Genomic DNA, 16,904 nt, shown 5'->3' with positions numbered 1-16,904 from the left:
CAAACCAGGTAACTTCACATGCCTACAAATTACAGGAGTGCACCCTTCAGTAACGCAACTGGTGCAAGAGGTGTTCTAGTGGGTTCACGGATGGGTCTAGTGGAGTAATGAGTCCACCGTAGGGTCCCATGTCTGACCTCATAGCCACAGGTTCAAGCTCAGAGTGTCCGCTCAGTCTTTACAGTAGATATGTGCTTTGTCCCTGATGGGTCAAGTTCCTCCAGGACCAGGGTTCAAATCCAGCCTAGGCTGATAAATTATCTTTGAGGCAAACGGCATCCCCTCAACTTGGGGGGTGGGTGGGGGAAGAGGGTGGTGGCATGGACACACTCTTATTGAAATATGAGGGGGATTAAGAGCAGTTGCTTTTGCCATATAAGTCCGAGAAAGGGGGAGCTGCATGTGGTCGGGAAACCGCAGGCAGCATGGCGATAGCAAAACTCAGACAGCCACAAGCATGACAGCCTTAAAGAAGGCCTGCTCAAACAATGTCCTTGAGATGCCTTACGGCAGGGGCATGGGGGAGCAGGCAGGGGGTTAGCAAAGCATCAGCAGCGGGCGGACACAGCACTTGTAGCCCGGGCAAGGCTGAAAGAGGGCCACCTACAGAAATCTGTAGCAAGGTAGGAGCCTAGCCACCCAACATTGGGTACCTGACCTACAGGCCGTTGTCAAGGAGGCTGTGCGTGAAACACACTGGTGACAAACAGTGGTAATAAATGAACAAAAGGGCTATCAAGAAGTGGAAAAGCAAATGCATTGTATGTGAAACGTGTTTATTATCACTCTTTGCAATGTTTTTTTATGTACCATGTATGTGATGTAAAAAATCTGCGGCCGTTAATACTCAAACAAAGTCTCCCCTCTTGTCTGTTGGGGAAAAGGGTTATGACTGGGAAAAGTTATGGAGGCATAGACAAGAAACAGCTGTGAGGGGCTTGCCAGTCTCCGCACGTCTGGGAGGGGGTTGGAGAAGTAGTGGCTTTGAGTGGAGGACTGGGGGGGGAAGCATGTGGGTTATGTCCAGAGCTGGTGACTTTGGAACTGGAGAACCAAGTTTGAGTTTCTGCGTCCACTCAACATCCTGTAATTCTTGGCAAACACCAACCTCCGCAGTGTCTTCAAAAAATGATTGTGAACATGTAATGTAACTGGTGACCATGTAAAGTACTCCAAAGCCTTGGAATTGGGTCGTTTGTGGGATAATAAAAATGCAAAATGAAAAAAAAAAAATTGTGCCTTGATGAAAGGCAAGCAGCGGATAGGCACTGACATACGTTAATCCATCTGAGCCTGGTCCATGCACCAGAGACAGAATCGAAAGGCATGTAGGACACGCTCTCGCCAATTGGGAGGCAGCACATGCCAACAAATGGTAAGCGATGGGCGGGCTACAAGCCTTTTAGTGTAAACGATACTCCTCCCTGTCGGCAGCAAGACCTAAAAAACGGTTTAGTGACCAGAACACTTGGTTCTCAAACACTACTTTCCTGAAACTGCCAAGATCCTACCATCAGTTATGTAGGGCACCCAACCTTAACTGTCTGAAACTCACTCTACTTATTACTCTGTCATGAAACATCACCTTCAGGAAAAAAGTCAAAGCCTTCCCATTAATTCCGGAACCCTCCACCCTTCCACCCCCACCCCCTGGAACACACACTGAATTGTTTTTGCGTTCCGAACATGTTTGGAAGTGGCGATGTTTAATCCATGAACATATTAAAAAATACCAATAAATAAGTAGTTAAATAACTGAGGAGACAAATATAGAAATGCATAGGGATTATCGGGCAATAGAAGAATGCCAGAAGCTAGACAGAAATAAATTAAAGGAGAAGAAAAAAAGTAGGAAAGCAAGACAAGATATTCCCTATCAGAAATAGGCAGATTAGCAGATGCAATGGGGGTCACACTGCTAGTAAGATTCCCTGCCAGCCTTGAGTGCATTATTAAGAGCAGGGTGCTCTTGTACTTCAACCTGCAGTCAGATTGATAAAACTAGTAATACAACTTTCAGACGTTGATTCCACGAAAGGCATTTGGAGATTAACAAAATAAACAAAACAGAATGATACAGTGGGAACTACAGCAAAGCCAAAAGATCAGAGGGATCCTTAGACAGAATGGATGGACTACAAGGCCAAATTCTGCGTGAGCCACGCTCCAGGCGCACACGTGTATTCATTAATATTAAATCAGAGATGGATCCACAGTCAAACCTATGTGGGAAAGTTAATTAACATGTCAGGAATGGTATTAATTGAATCAAAGATGAGCAGAGAAACGAGACCTAACTGAACCATCTACTCTAATATCGCCAGACAAATTGTTACACTCAATTTCATGAATATTAGAGGAGCTTCTTAATAAATTAAGAACATAAAAAGACTTGCCACTTTCAAAAATAAAACTCCTAAGGTCCTCTGACCTCAATAGTCTTGTAGGCGGAAGTAAGAGCAGTCAGACACCTAGGGGGTTATCACAACTTTGGAGGAGGTGTTAATCTGTCCCAAAAGTGACGGTAAAGTGACGGATATACCACCAGCCGTATTACGAGTTCCATAGGATATAATGGACTCGTAATACGGCTGGTGGTATATCCGTCACTTTAATGTCACTTTTGGGACGGATTAACACCTCCTCCAAAGCTGTAATAACCCCCCTAATCCTCATACTGGAAACCAAAGTTGCAGGGTGTTTCCCACAGCCTGCTTCTGCTGGTGGCCAGGGCTCTGAGCAACCTGCCTGTACACATTTTTTGTAACACTGCCTCAAACAATTAGGGTGTGGCAAGAACAATTAGGGTTTGACAGACACTTTACCAGCAAGCCACTCAAATGTGGAAGAAATGTTGTGCTTGCACACCAGTTCTAAACTCATGTCTGTCCCCAAGGGCCCTGGAAAGAACAGCTCCCCAACTCCCCAAGTTCCAGTCAAATGTCCAGAAAACTCCCAGGCTATCACTCAAAAGTGAAAGTAAGTGGGAGTAAGAGGAATGACATGAGATGATTAAGTTCACAGCATGCGTGTGAGAAATCAAATTTAAAAAAAATAATCATGCACTCACCTATTGTCAGGTGACAACCCCATCCCAATGATGTGACCGTGGATATCTATCACATGATCCAGGGAATCAAAGAACTCGTCTGTTTGTCTCTCCTCTCCAAGTACTGGCCCCACTGTTGTCATCTGGTGAGGCAGAATCTGTTTAATCCCTAGGAGGCAAATACAGGGGTGATTAATTAAAAGGAGTGTGACCCTTTTTTGTGTCGAACACGCATTGGCTAAAACTACTACATGCAAATATGCTATGCTGGCTCCTCCAATAAAAAGAAAAGTGCGGAATACTTCCATTCATGTAGGGCATGAGATTACAAAGTTTACTAGCTGACATGAAGGAAAAATTCAGTTCTATTTAGGACACGGAGGTGAGGATTATGATATCTTTCTTCAGTTTATGCTGCTCAGCAGACCATAGTAGGCTTAGATAGTAACAACAACCAATAAGAGTAACTTTCCCATTAGTCATATATTACAGAGCAATTGCCCAATCATATTGCTTTAACTCCACATAAAACAATCCACTAGGAATAGCACTTCCTTTCTTCATGTGAAAATCTGCTCCATTCCAATCTTCTCATAAATAATCGTTATTGTTCCTTTCCTAAAATAGGAAAAATACATCTAAAGACATATTTACTTTCAATAGGAAAAAACAATCAACAGGAATTTTAAACAATAACAAATTCACAAACAGTATACTACAGGATACTTCTACCATAGAGTGAATGAGGTCCAAGAGAAACAGTCTCAGGAGAGTAAACCCTCGCCTCCATGTTCTTAACAGAATTGAATCTTTTCTTGAAATCAGCTAAGAAATTTTCATTCTGTGACAGGACCGGAGGGTTCGATTATGCAAGTTCAAAGCTTGCTGACTATCTAGGACTCTACACCCACCATTGGCTTGAAGTTAAACTTTTTTAAAAGTTGAATCAGACCGCCAATTAGCCACATTGATATCTTCCAGATGGCTTCCTAAAGAAAAGGCCTTGCAAGCCATGGCTCCTCTTACTGAGTTCCACAATGTTTTAAACCCAATTGACAAGGACTTTACCACTCATGTAAGTCCCTAGGAAATGGTACCAGTGATACCCAGGGCAGGGGTGTTAAAGGGTTCAGCACGGCTGCAACACATTGATTTTGCCACCCTGTGTGACCGAAGTAAAAGTAAAGCCTGCAGAGCTGCCATGTGAGCCTGCACTATCAGCTTGTCTGCTTGAGTTTGACCCTGCTCTCACCAAGTGCAGGCTGAGTCCTCCTTACTGCCCATTGCACAAGTCAGTCACCCCTAAGACAGGCCTCTATAGCCCAGGAGATAGGGTGCAGTGTGTTACATGTATGCATGAGCATATATAACCTGTGATAGCATATAAATATCAATGCTACCACAAGTAACTGGCGATCCAAAGGTAACATGGGCTGGCACCTGGGCAGTCCCCAGATGTCCAGCTCCATGATGACCCGGTCAATTCCCCCGTGTTTAGTTTCAAACACCATGCTTTTTAACCCTGAGGATGATTCTTGTGCCCAGGATTAACTAGCATGTACCCTGGAGGCATCCTTAGAGGATGCCCACCAAGTTGCCAGCCTCTCTTGCTTTGGCAGGCTCTCCCGAGCCATCTGCTGCCACAGATAAGAGTATGCCCCCCTGCTGGTTGTGCCAGCACTTCCCCAGGCGGAGACAAAGGGTCTGGGCAGGAAAGAGGTCACACTTGCTCCCTCCCAGGGTGGCTAGTGTGATAGTAATCAAGGCGGTGAGCCTGAAAGGCTTTCACCGCCCTGGATGTGCAAATCCTTGTCCTTCACTCGAGGACAAAGCCCTTCTCGCCCTGTCTACCTCGATAAGTGGGAAAATTAGCTATTCAGGAGGTGTACACCTCCAAAAGATTAGCCACACCTTTATGGTGGGCTAGGAGGTGTGTACAGCCAAGGGAAGGTTCTGCCATCTTAGCAAACCTTAGGAATAGTGGGTTTGTTACTTCAGGGGTGGACTAGCCACAGGGACCAGTAGTCTATTGGCCACGGTCCCTCACACCCTTAATGCCCCCTAAATCTAGGATTCAAGGGGCTCCCCTGACACCAGACACTCAGTTGTGACTTGCAACTGAGAAGAGGCACAAAGAAGACACGGTCACCGACAACAGGACATAAGACTCAACCACCGTGCAAAGAGAGGACACTTAAGTGCCCAGAGGAGACTACTACTTGAACTGTGTGAATGACGTGTGCCTGCGGTGAAAACTCGTTGGTCCCAGAAAGAGGGACCCCCGTGGACACCAGGAAGCCAAGACGGACTCCCCTGACTGCTGGTACCAGTCACCTGTAACCTGAAGAAGAATCGTCATGCTGCATCACAAGAAGTGCAACCCGTCAGGTCCCTCGTTAGTGAGCCCAAAGATGGTCAGAGACCTGCACCCTAGGAGTGGCAGTGAGGCTCCCACCAAGTTTCAAGCCACTACCTCATTCCGGATGACCTCCAGGCTGACAAAGTAACTGCAAGTTACTTATGCCGCTGCCAAGTCTGTCGTCAGCTCAGTAACTAATGGCTTCTTGGACATCACTACCTCCAGGGTAGTTCCAAGCATAGATACCTACGTCGGCAATGACCCCTATCCTGAGACCCTGCATCCTGAAGGAGGGGACTTCGAGAGGAGCACCAAAGTATCTTTGACACAACCAGCCCCGTGATTCACAGTTGAAAGGCCAGCTCTGCACCCGGAGCCGGCAGACGTGGTGGCGAAGTTCCAACTGTTGATTTGAGGTTCTGGCTTCCCAAAGGCCTCTACTCCCGAAGAGTAGAGTGTGAGTCCACCCCAAAGTGTGTTTTTGCCAAGTGCTGCAATCTGACATCACCCTCAGATCCTGTCAGCTCCAAGGACAGCCAGGGCACCTTTGAACCCAGACTCCCTGGGAAAGGTAACTAAAAACTAACTGAGGCTTCATCTAGGAACTCGCAAGACCGTAACTCCAAGTGGGCTCCCCAGAGCTCATCCTACAAGTGACCACTTGCACACTGTGATTTTCCCCATTGACTTCAATGTGAGCCATTTCACCAGTAAAAGTACTCTATTTTCCCAAGCTTTAAAAAATCATTACTTCAGTTGTCTATAAGATAAAAAGTTTATTTGGTGTCTAAATTACAATACAAATCTGCTTAATTTTTCTAAATTGCTGTCGAGTTTCTTTTGAGTCGTATCATTTACTTATCGTCCATCATCCATGTGGGTGTTGTGAAATACTTCACACATGTTCCTCTAAGTAGCCTGACTGCTGTTTGCCACACTACCAGGATGACTGAGCTAACATTTACTAGCATGAACTTGAGGTCCTCTTTGGGTAACGTTCTAGTATTACATGGTAAGACTCCCCAGTCATAACACATAATACTGCCACTTTGCTACACCTGATAATTGATCCCTTTCAAAAAATCTAAACTATTTTCACATCCCACGAGTGTGAATACCTGGGTACTGGAAGTACTGACAATCTTGCTCCTCTAAGGAGCCTACATAACAGATAGGGTTTCCCCATTGCGACCCCATTACACAATAGATGACAAACTCAGATTGCAGATCTAGTAGTGTTAAGAATACGATAGGCTAGTCCATCTTCCACCAGCTCGGATAGAAAATACAGGACATAAACTAGATTTGCCACTCTCCAAAGGGTTCCAGATTCCATCCCATAGAACAAATGGACAATCTATGCCAATGTGAGACTTACGGCCTGGTTGTACAGTCTTCTTGACGAACTCTAAAGACCATACTGAAAGGCCCATGATCTCCCAATGTCTCCTATAATCTTCCAACCATTTGTCGGAGTGAATCCTCCTGCATCAACAGCTGTGAACTGCCATGAACATTTTAGAATATAAGGACTCTGAGCAAGTAGGATTGGAGAATCAGAAGAAAATTCCAGAAGAACTGGAAATCTGGCATGCATCTTCGAGACCATTGTAACAAGGACCACTGTTGCTGTCTGCCTCCTAACCACTATCATCAGTCTTGTTATAATTGAGAAAGGTGGAAACACATATCCCTTGATCTGGCTCCAGTCCCTGCAGAGTGCATCCGTTGTCAGGGAGTCAGGTGTCCAACTGACAAATCATGCGAGCTGCCTGTTGGAGACATGATGTATATAGATCTGATATGCACCCCATTTGTGCCTGATCCTCAGGGACACCTTTGGATCTACAGTATTTTCCAAGCGCTGAAATCCTTCAGCTGCCTGAAGGACCAATCCGCTATCGAGTTTATGTTCCTCAGGGTATACTCTGCTGTGAAATCTCCTTGTCTGGGCAGACATGCCAAAACTCCTTCGCCAGCTCTGCAAGTGCTCTCGACCTCGTACCTCCCAGCTGATTTACGTATTGGACCGAGCATACATTGCCAGAAGTATGGCACACTAGACCCTGTCCTTTGTAAGACATCTTAACTCAAACAATCTGTCTAGCGGTTCTAGACAACTGGTGGATAATTATTTCTCCTGCTGCGACCACCGGCCGCCTGTGGTAACTTCTCCATATTGGGCATCTCACTGAGCTGCTCGCATCTATCACCAGGTCTAGTACAGATTCAAATATGGCTCTGCCATTCCAGGCCGCCAAATGATGAGCCATTATTTAAATTCTGTTTTGGCTTCATGAGTCAGCTTAACCTCAGCTGTGTTAGTAAGGATCTTCCTCAAGTGGGCAGCCTTCAACTTCTGATGTGCTCAATAGTGAGGGGTCCTGGAAATTCACCTGGATTAAGGATGCTTGAAGGCCCACTACCCTGACCATGTACTTCAGGGAGGTGTACTTCACCAGTATTGCCTTCCTCAGTTCCTTCCTGATGAGGGCCATCGTCTTCTGTGGCCACCTCAATGTCTGTTGTACCTAGTTCATGACAAATCCTAGGAATACTATATCCTATGTAAGTTCAAACACAGATTTCTGTATGTTGAGTATAAACCAGAGATCCTGAAGGAACAACCTTGTCATGAAGAGATCTTAACACACCTGGACCACACCCTGACCCCTCACTAGAATGTCATCCGGGTAGACAATTAATCTTGCCCCCTTGGAGCGTGGAAGCTCAATGACCAGCCCCTTCAATTTGGTAAAGCAACATGGAGCGGAGGAAAGTGCTAGGTTTTGCCTGTGGTCTACATCTGAACTGCAGCAATCTCTGGTGGGGCACAAAAGAAACTGGGATCAAATCGCACCATCCAGTTGTTTGATAGTAAAGTATCACTGAGGAGATGCATTCCTTCCATTTTGAAGTTGTGATAAACCAGCCACTTATTATAGGTCGATATCTTTAAACCTTCTTTTTGACCAAGAAAGTATTACTGAGAAACCCCTTGGATAATAAAGTGGTTGGCACCACTGCAGTCTTTCCCAGAAATTAATGTTTTTCTCCCTCCCAATGTATAAGGGCTGCATCTTCCTCTGAGAAGAGGAACTATTGCGGATTTGGTTTCCTTCCCTGGATTGGGTATTTTACTCTGTGCAAATCGCAACGGTTTGCAATGCCCAAGCACTCTCTTGTTAACTCCCTGCATTTGGGTAGAACGTTCCCCGCCATCCACTCACTTTTGGTGGGGAATAATGGGTACTCCTTACCTGTGGTTCCTCCTGGAGCCCTGGTTGAACCCCTGAAGCCTTCTCTGCCACCATACCCTCTGCCGGTGCATCTGGTGGGAAGAATCCTTTGAACTTCTCCTGATCCTGCCATTGGTATGGCTTCCTATCTGATCTCTCTGGGAGCCTAGGGGAAAAAGGGTGACTGTTCAAGCAAAGCCTGTCTTCTATCATTTTGGCCAAAAATCTTTCAGCAAAATACCCTTCTCATTAATTGCTCAACTTTTCAAGGGAAGAGAATGTAGTTACAAAATGTAACTAATCCCTTAATGAAGGGATCCCAGAAGAGACCTCCATCCACTTCCGGACCTGCCTCAGTAGTAGCTAATTCGCCTAACTTTGTGGCAACTTTAATTAAGACAGAATATGCCTTCTCTCAGTGGAAAGGGCACAGTTCCAGAGGAACATATACTCAACGTTGCGCCCAACCTGGCAATATATCAAGAGACATTAGGTTGCCAGTCTCTCTGGCCTCTTCCACCATATTGGTTATTGGCCCAACAATGTCCAGGAGCTTGATGGCACACTTTCCAGGAGAGATCAATGCCTTTTTGGTATCCTTTATAAATTTAGTTACGAACATGCCCATCTTCCCATCTATCTCCCAGGTTAATGCTACTCTACCATCCAACAATGGTCTGGGTCACTCCGCCGTCAATTGGCCTCTGAACTCCTTAGCCAAAGAATTCTGATCCTGGTCCCCAAATACTATGCTACTTTTGTTGCTGGGGCCCATTCTGCCAACCCTGGATGGTAAATGTGTTCCTGGTCCAGCATACCATGTGAACTGGTGGCAGCTGTGGTGCTCCAACAAGAGCATCCTCCATTTTGAGACATTTGGGACCTGTTTTTGGTCACCAAAGCATGCTGGAACTAGGCTCCTCTCCCAAGTCCTCCTCCTGGGATCCTGACTCTTCCCAACTATGGAAGTTATCCTGCTTTGGAAACTGTTAGTCTCCTATCAGGGTTTCTCACATTGATCGTCTTTGCCTCATCTAGGTGTTCGCCGGCCTTTTCAGAAAGGCCTGTTCAAATAAGAATGGGGGAACAGAGGAAGGGTTTGATGGGTTGGCCTTCGCCTTGCTGCCATCATCATTCTGAGGTTATGTAGGTTTACTCAGTGCTGCAACTTCCCCCATCAAGGAGTTCAAATACTGCTGCCTACCCAGGGGCTCCAGGTCATTAGCTATTGCCCTGTGCAAAGACACATCAATGGCATTTACACATTCTTTATCCAGCGGGAGAAAGAGCTGCCATCCCTGTATATATCCCCTGATAACCTCCCTACAAGCTCCTTCCAAGCTGATCAGGAGCAGAGTCTGTATTTATACAAGCAACAAAATATATAAAGATAAATCATTCACTGGTTGTGACCTGGTAACTAATATGAAAGAACGAAAGGCTTTCATGTAAGTATATTATGTTGTTACACAGATATTTATAGGTCTGCCTCCTCAGAGGTCCCGACCAATCATTCAGATACCCTTGGATAAAATGTTTGTGTTAGCACCTGCCTACCCGCACTAAGTAGGCCCTCAGCCTAAGGGCCAAAACGCTGACCAGAAATCTTATATTATGCTCGCAAATGGAATTCCCCCTCTTACATGAGAATTGTGAAACATAACTGGCACAGTATACAATATGTAGGCCCAGCTCTCGCTCAAAGATCCTCACCCAGATCCTGGGGAATAAAATGGGTTAAAATGGAGAACAGTCGACTAAACACACCAGATAAACAAACAGTATTAATTGTGCAACAGTAGCCAAAATGCCAATCACGCAGCACATAGGCTAAACTATCACAGCCACAGAGGTTAAACTTAACCATTAACATCTAGGCAATATACATGGAAAAGCACTTAACTGGCTGCTGAGCAGTGAAGAAAGAGTTTATGCTTTTCCTTGTGGATTGTCTTATGTGAAGTTACATAAATATGATTTGCAAACTGTTCTTTAATATGGGTCTCATGAGAAAATATGTCCTTTTGGATGTGGTTAGTGTTTAAGCTTACTACGGGACGCTGAGTAAAATAAAATGAAGAAAGCATAATCAGAGCCTTCTGTCTCAAAAGAGAACTCGGGTATTTCATAGACCCACCTGGCACCAGAATGGGGTTTCTACTGCATTCTTAGTGTCCCCAGGAAAAAAAAAAAATTGGGGTCAAACCTGAGAAATAAACAAATTAAATTGTGTAACACCCGAGTAACTGTACCTTTAAATTGAGCGTCAATCAATTATTTAGCACGGAAAATAGATTTCAGGAAGCACAGTGTCCACAACTGAGTCAGCAGGGAATTTTTATGTTTTAAAAATGTGATTTAGACACAGTATTTTAGGACTGTTTCAATACATATATTGAGATAGATTCCTCTTGCTGAGCTCATAAATCAGTGTGATGATTAGTAATTCACTCTTTCCTGTGAAATTCTTAAGTATGAAGGCTTCACTTTTCTTGTGTAATAGTAGTAGAAACGAATGTAGTGTAATCTTAAACAAATGTGGCCAAACCTCACTGCACATTTAGAAAAGCATGGAATTCACAAGATGGAATCAAGTTGCCAGGGAAACACCAAAGGAACAGCTGGTACAGGGGATCAGACACCTTTAAATGAAATGTGATGCATCTGTTACCAAGGAAGTCTTTTACCACGAAGACATTCAGTTTACTGGCTGCCAACAGGGTTTCTGATACTGGAGTTGTAGCAAAGAAGCGATTTTCCAAAAGGAGAACTGTCAAGTTTAAAGACCAGTGAAGCCGGACCGAGAACAGAAATCCATGCTCATCATATACAGTGACAATACGATCCGGACATAAAGCAAGAAAACAACAAAAACAGGAAAATACCAACAGGATTCATTAAACAGTTCCCGTTAAGCCTCCTTGGTTTAACAATTAACACTACGAAAGTGATCGGCTATTTTTATAAAGAGGAAAAGAGAACATGGTTGGATACGTGTCTCAATGTGTATACTGCAATAAAGAAAAAAAAAAAGAAAAAATGAAGCTTGCTCTTATATTTGGCAACACAAAAACTGTGCGGAAATATTTATGTATATACTTAATGCTGGTTATGCTTTCAATGAACGGTAATACGTAACGTCGGAACCAGAGACAGCCACATTCAAATGTTTAATGACTGTGCAACAACAACTGTGCGTTATAGTTTAATGTGACAGAAGAACAAGAACTTGAAGTACTGCTCAGACTGACTGCACTGTTTACTATCATTTGGAGTTCTAGCAGAGCACGGAGGGTATTTTCAGCAAGTGGAAATGTATTTAGCAATGCTAATGAACTAGAATATTATGTTTAATAAATAATTCCAAAACAATTTCTTTTTTTTTGCATATGCACTAATTATTCTGGTTTTATTTCGACATAGGGTATACTTTAAGAGGTTTGATAATTATTGCATGATTATTATTTAGGCTTACATCCTTGTAGATAAAGGCAGTAGCCAGAGATTTTACAATTCTGGTTACACAGATTTACAAGCTCTAACGCACTGCATAGAAAGTGCCCTCATAGTTTTCCAAAAGTGGAAAGTGCTCTGTTCAACTTATCCTCAGATTAACTGCGAGAGAGATCCTCTCTCACTAGTGAGTGTATTGATAAAGGGTGCACAGCACCAAAAGCTCACGGGTAGAACTGCGCAGTGGGCTATTGAGGTAAAAACATCTCCAGAGGATTAACTAAGAATCTACTGCAGAACAGTGAACATGCTACAAATAGACGAAAGAACACTTTCTTTTTGTCCAATGCGGGGTTCATAGATCATAAAGTGACAGTAGTTCCTTACTATCAGATTGCCTGGATATAGCAGACATTTTCTCATTCACTACCATTATGGGGTGCAAAGCTGTTCATGAATGAGTCTCAGGGAAAAACTTGGGAGAGTTGAAAAGATCAGGAGAGTATCCCATGACCCGAACAAAGGACGTAGGATACAGAACCTTTAGATACAAACTCCTAAAACGAAAATTACATTCATTTCATAGCTACACTAGCAGATTAGTGAATCCTACATTTTGTAAGGATGCGCTCCACAAATCCTGTCTGGATTCACAGAACTCAAGGAGACAGATGCAGAAATAAAATAACAGGGTGGTCTATGGCAGAGGTAGCAGGGGGTTGATGGGGGTTGATGGGGGTCAGGTGGACCATTCTCAGAACGTAGGAGGGAGAAGTCTCAAAGGGGTAAATAATGCCCTACTAAATGAGGAAAGCATATATATATATAGAACAGTACATGAGTTAAATAGCTGTAAAACATTTGCATTCGCATGAAGTGATAAACCAAAAACAATATAGTGCAAGTAATGCGTCCATGCTCAGAAGGAAAAACACAAGAAGAGGAAAAAAAGGCCATACAGCTTGATGAATAAAAAGCAAGTAAATCAGGGTAACAATGTCATCCAATGGTAAGCAGTGGGTGGGCTCAATGCCCACTATAAATAGACAACAGGTCTTGTAGCCAACACAGTACACATATAGGTCAACAATCCACCATCATGTTTGTGAAAGAGAACTAGAAGAAGCATAATATCAACATGTTCACAATTACCTACAAAATACAAATAAGAAGAAAATATTTCCCTCAAGCTTTCCAGTACAACCAGGAAGTAATGTACCTACCAAGAATATTCCTAGGAAGTGCCGATTTAGCAAGTGTAAGGTGTTGATATATATTTCTGTATGGTACTGGGTTATATTTACTACCAACTGAGTGGACAGTGGCTTTCCTGTAAATGCTGCCACTTCAGATTTTTTAGGAAACATTTGAGGTTGTTCAGTTTCGAACTACTGGTTGCCAATACTATACCACTTCATGACGCATACGTTTGTATCAGTATGATAGAGGGCAATGAGCTGTGTCTGCCTGTCTTCACTTTTCTGATTAGAATGCCTTAGTATAGTAATCATCACAAGGTCTTTGATGGCTATGTACTGCCCTCTGACACGATTCCACCCAACTCTGAAAGAAAAAGATTAAATCAACAGATTCTGGGGTTAGCGGTGGAGCGGTCAACCCTAAGGTTTGTGAAATAAAGTGTCATTTTAATGATAGTACGAGCGACAAAGGCAAAACATGCACAGGCAGCGAAATACAGTGTGTGCCTCCTGCACAATGCAGGCTTCAGCACATGAAGGAGATACAAAACAAAACAGAGAAAATAACTCGGATAATTAACAAGCATTTACAATGCGACGGGTCTCGCGTTTTGCTCATGTTAGAGCTGATTGCGTTGTAAACTCTTAACCCGACTTTTCACCGATCGGGCAAAAGTGCATTTATGTACATAACCCGAAAAAGTGAAATCAAGCATGTAAAGCGCTCGACTTCTGCCAAGCGAGATCGCGCTCTAAATTAGAGAAAAAAAAAGTCCACGAGCCCGATGGAAAACAGCGAGCCTCGCATGTTTTCTGTACTTGGTCGCTGCGCTCGAGGAGGGCTAGCCACCGGAAAAGGCATGCCAAATGCGTGCCTTCGACTAATGAAAGCAAGCAGATTTAATTAGGGAAGCCCACGAACCAATAAAAAAGCACTGACGTGAAGTTGACAGGGCTTAGAGCCCTTTTCTAAATACAGAAGAGTCTCACTGCTATACGCATGCGCGAGCGCATGCAAAACAGGCTCGACCCTAAAAAGGAAGGTGGGTAGCCGCCAAAATAAGTTTAGGTGCCTCAAAAATGGAAAATACCATCTCATTTCAAATCATGGACAGATCAAGATTTAACAAAAAAACAAAAAGGTAAAAGGAGGTCAAAGGGACTAGTTACTGAATATTTACAGCAGTTACATTCTGAATTTGATTAGTTGAACAGGGAGTAGCCGAGGAGTCCAAAACATTTTTTGTTCCTGCTGTAACCTCTGTGGCATTACAAAAATGGCACAGCTGTGTCAAGATACTAGTGCAACTCTGATATGGAAGTACCTAGTTGTCAAAGATTTTAGTGGCCAACCTGCAGAGGAACTTTTAATGTAAGGCTGATTTATGGGTATTAGAGTAACAGATACAATAATGGATGTCAATACACCAAAAGGCTCACGCAAATCAGAAGTAGCAGAGAAACACACAAGGGAAACAAAGGATCACATGGACTTGCTACACACAATTAAGAATTATTTTGGGTCTGGAGTACAGAGTAAGCAGACTTTTGCTGTGGTACAACCTAAGAACCCAATGATATTTAGAACTGTAATCACTACAGTTATCCATCAGGTTAACACGGACAATAACACTGACTTAGTTAATATTACTAATGTACCCGTCATGATTAATGGGACATCCATCAACCCTTTTGAAGCGTTGGAAAATGCTTAACCCACTAACAATTTCTCTGATGCACAATCTGGGAGAGCCACCCGAAATATTTTTTTCACCTCTCAAATTTGCAGCATTGTCTAGTAAATTATCAGAGTGTTGCTGTAATTGTGCAAACAACTATTCAAGGATATTCTCTTTGCTATAAAACCTCACTTCCAAACTAGAGACACGTGGACTTGGTGATAAAAGACATTTTTTCATCTCCGTTGAGGCTGATGTTTCAAAGGGAATGAACTATGACTCAAATTAAGGTGGCACCCAGAGCCAATGAAAATAGGTCAAACCGCTCTCTCAGTGTTAATGAGGGTGATTTAATAAGAGTGTTTAATGTCTATTACTCTCTTAAACCTCCTTCTGTTAATATATCCCCAACTGCTTTAACAATGTTAAGAAATTAGGTGATCTGACTGCATCACATATGAATAGAAGGCCTACTAACGTCTTGTCGAGGTCTGTGGACCACTCCCTCCACTCAAACCTCTTGATGGAAAGATTGATTCCAGCCAACAGGACAACTTTTGTATTTTTAATTAGTGGGGTACCCAAATTAAAAGGTTATAAATTGAATGTATACTGAGTCGATATATTCCCAATTGGTATGGTCAACTTACTTATAAACCCCTGGTTTATGGTACAAAATCTAATCGTCCTGCAAGTTAAATGGCAGCAGTGGACTGCAGCATCAAATGTGCCATCCACTACAGTAACAGTGTACATTATGGCTTCAGGCCTACCATTGTTGTCTGATTGTGGCAGATTAAAAACTGTGATTTGATCTATCAAAATAAACCCCTCCGATGGGTCAAATTCTCACCCTGTGTATGTCTTAGAGCCCGCAAGGCAAGGTGCATGTATTTAAAATTAGGACATGTAGAAAAATTAATCCTATCGGGCCCTTACAATGTCTAGCACTCAAAAGCTTTCTATGTAGAAAGCCAGAGTAAAGATTAAAACCCTAATACTGTATTTTAGGAATGGGGCTATCACAAAAGTAATTAAACACATATGTCAATGGTTATTAAAAATCCAATTCAATTGCGAACTTGGATTTTTAATAAATATTAGGGAAAATAACGTTTAGGATGTTATTTTTCCCTTGCCTGAAGTTCCTGGAAGATAACTTTGCATTTGCCTTTCCACTTCTGCCAGCCAGTGAATAGGGGTAAAAAAAAGGTGCAAAGTGCCTCCAAGGAACTAACAATAGCCTGGCCTGAATGGGAGTAGAAACCCTCCTCTGAACCTGACATAATATGCAGGAAGGGGCTTGCGAGTATGCCGTTTGGCATTACAGTGGCAAATCCTGCATGGCTGTCAAATCCTGTAGGAAGAGAAACAGGATCCCAAAACAATTCTTGTGTATCCACCGAGTTGTTGTTAAAACAAACTAACCTACATTTTGTCTATCAGATCTCTAGCTTAGGGTTTCTGTGATTACCATGACTGCCCCAAACTGAATTTTAGTGTTAGATATGAAAGAATACTAGGATTATCATAGTACACTCCCCACACTCCATCCCTCAGAGCCCAAGTTTAACGTGACCAAAGTGAGTAGGGTTGGCCCCAGGAACCTTTATCACATTGGCTAGGGTGTGGACAGGAGTCACTCCCACCCAGAGGTTTGAGACAGACATAAATGTGCCTTCTCTAGGGACCCACTTTAGAGCACACCAAGCAACAAGAAGCCTTTTTCTGTAACTGCCCAGCTGACTGGTGGCTACTGGACCTTGCTGTTGACCCTCCTTTGACACCCTGTAAGTCTCTATGTGCCTCCTCTGGGCCCTAGGGGGCTTCAGAATTGTACCCTTGTGAGATTGGGACTTAATGGACTAAAGTCAGAAGGTAAAATCTATGACAAGGATAAATCTGGTTGCTGTATCAGACTCATGC

The 16,904-nt window shown here is 43.3% G+C and overlaps 1 protein-coding gene across 2 annotated transcripts in view; it reads right to left on the bottom strand.

The window, feature by feature from the left end:
- The window catches only part of FBXW5 (F-box and WD repeat domain containing 5), a 113,406-nt gene that overhangs the window by 41,324 nt on the left and 55,178 nt on the right, over positions 1-16,904 (bottom strand). For both annotated transcript variants that reach the window (XM_069241422.1, XM_069241423.1), the window contains one exon: positions 3,071-3,218. In XM_069241422.1, coding sequence (XP_069097523.1) covers positions 3,071-3,218 — 148 coding nt within the window. The remainder of the gene's footprint in view (positions 1-3,070; positions 3,219-16,904) is intronic.

The sequence above is a fragment of the Pleurodeles waltl genome, chromosome 6, assembly GCF_031143425.1.
Source record: "Pleurodeles waltl isolate 20211129_DDA chromosome 6, aPleWal1.hap1.20221129, whole genome shotgun sequence".
NCBI classification, from domain to species: domain Eukaryota; kingdom Metazoa; phylum Chordata; class Amphibia; order Caudata; family Salamandridae; genus Pleurodeles; species Pleurodeles waltl.
This window is presented reverse-complemented; position numbering and strand designations above follow the sequence as displayed.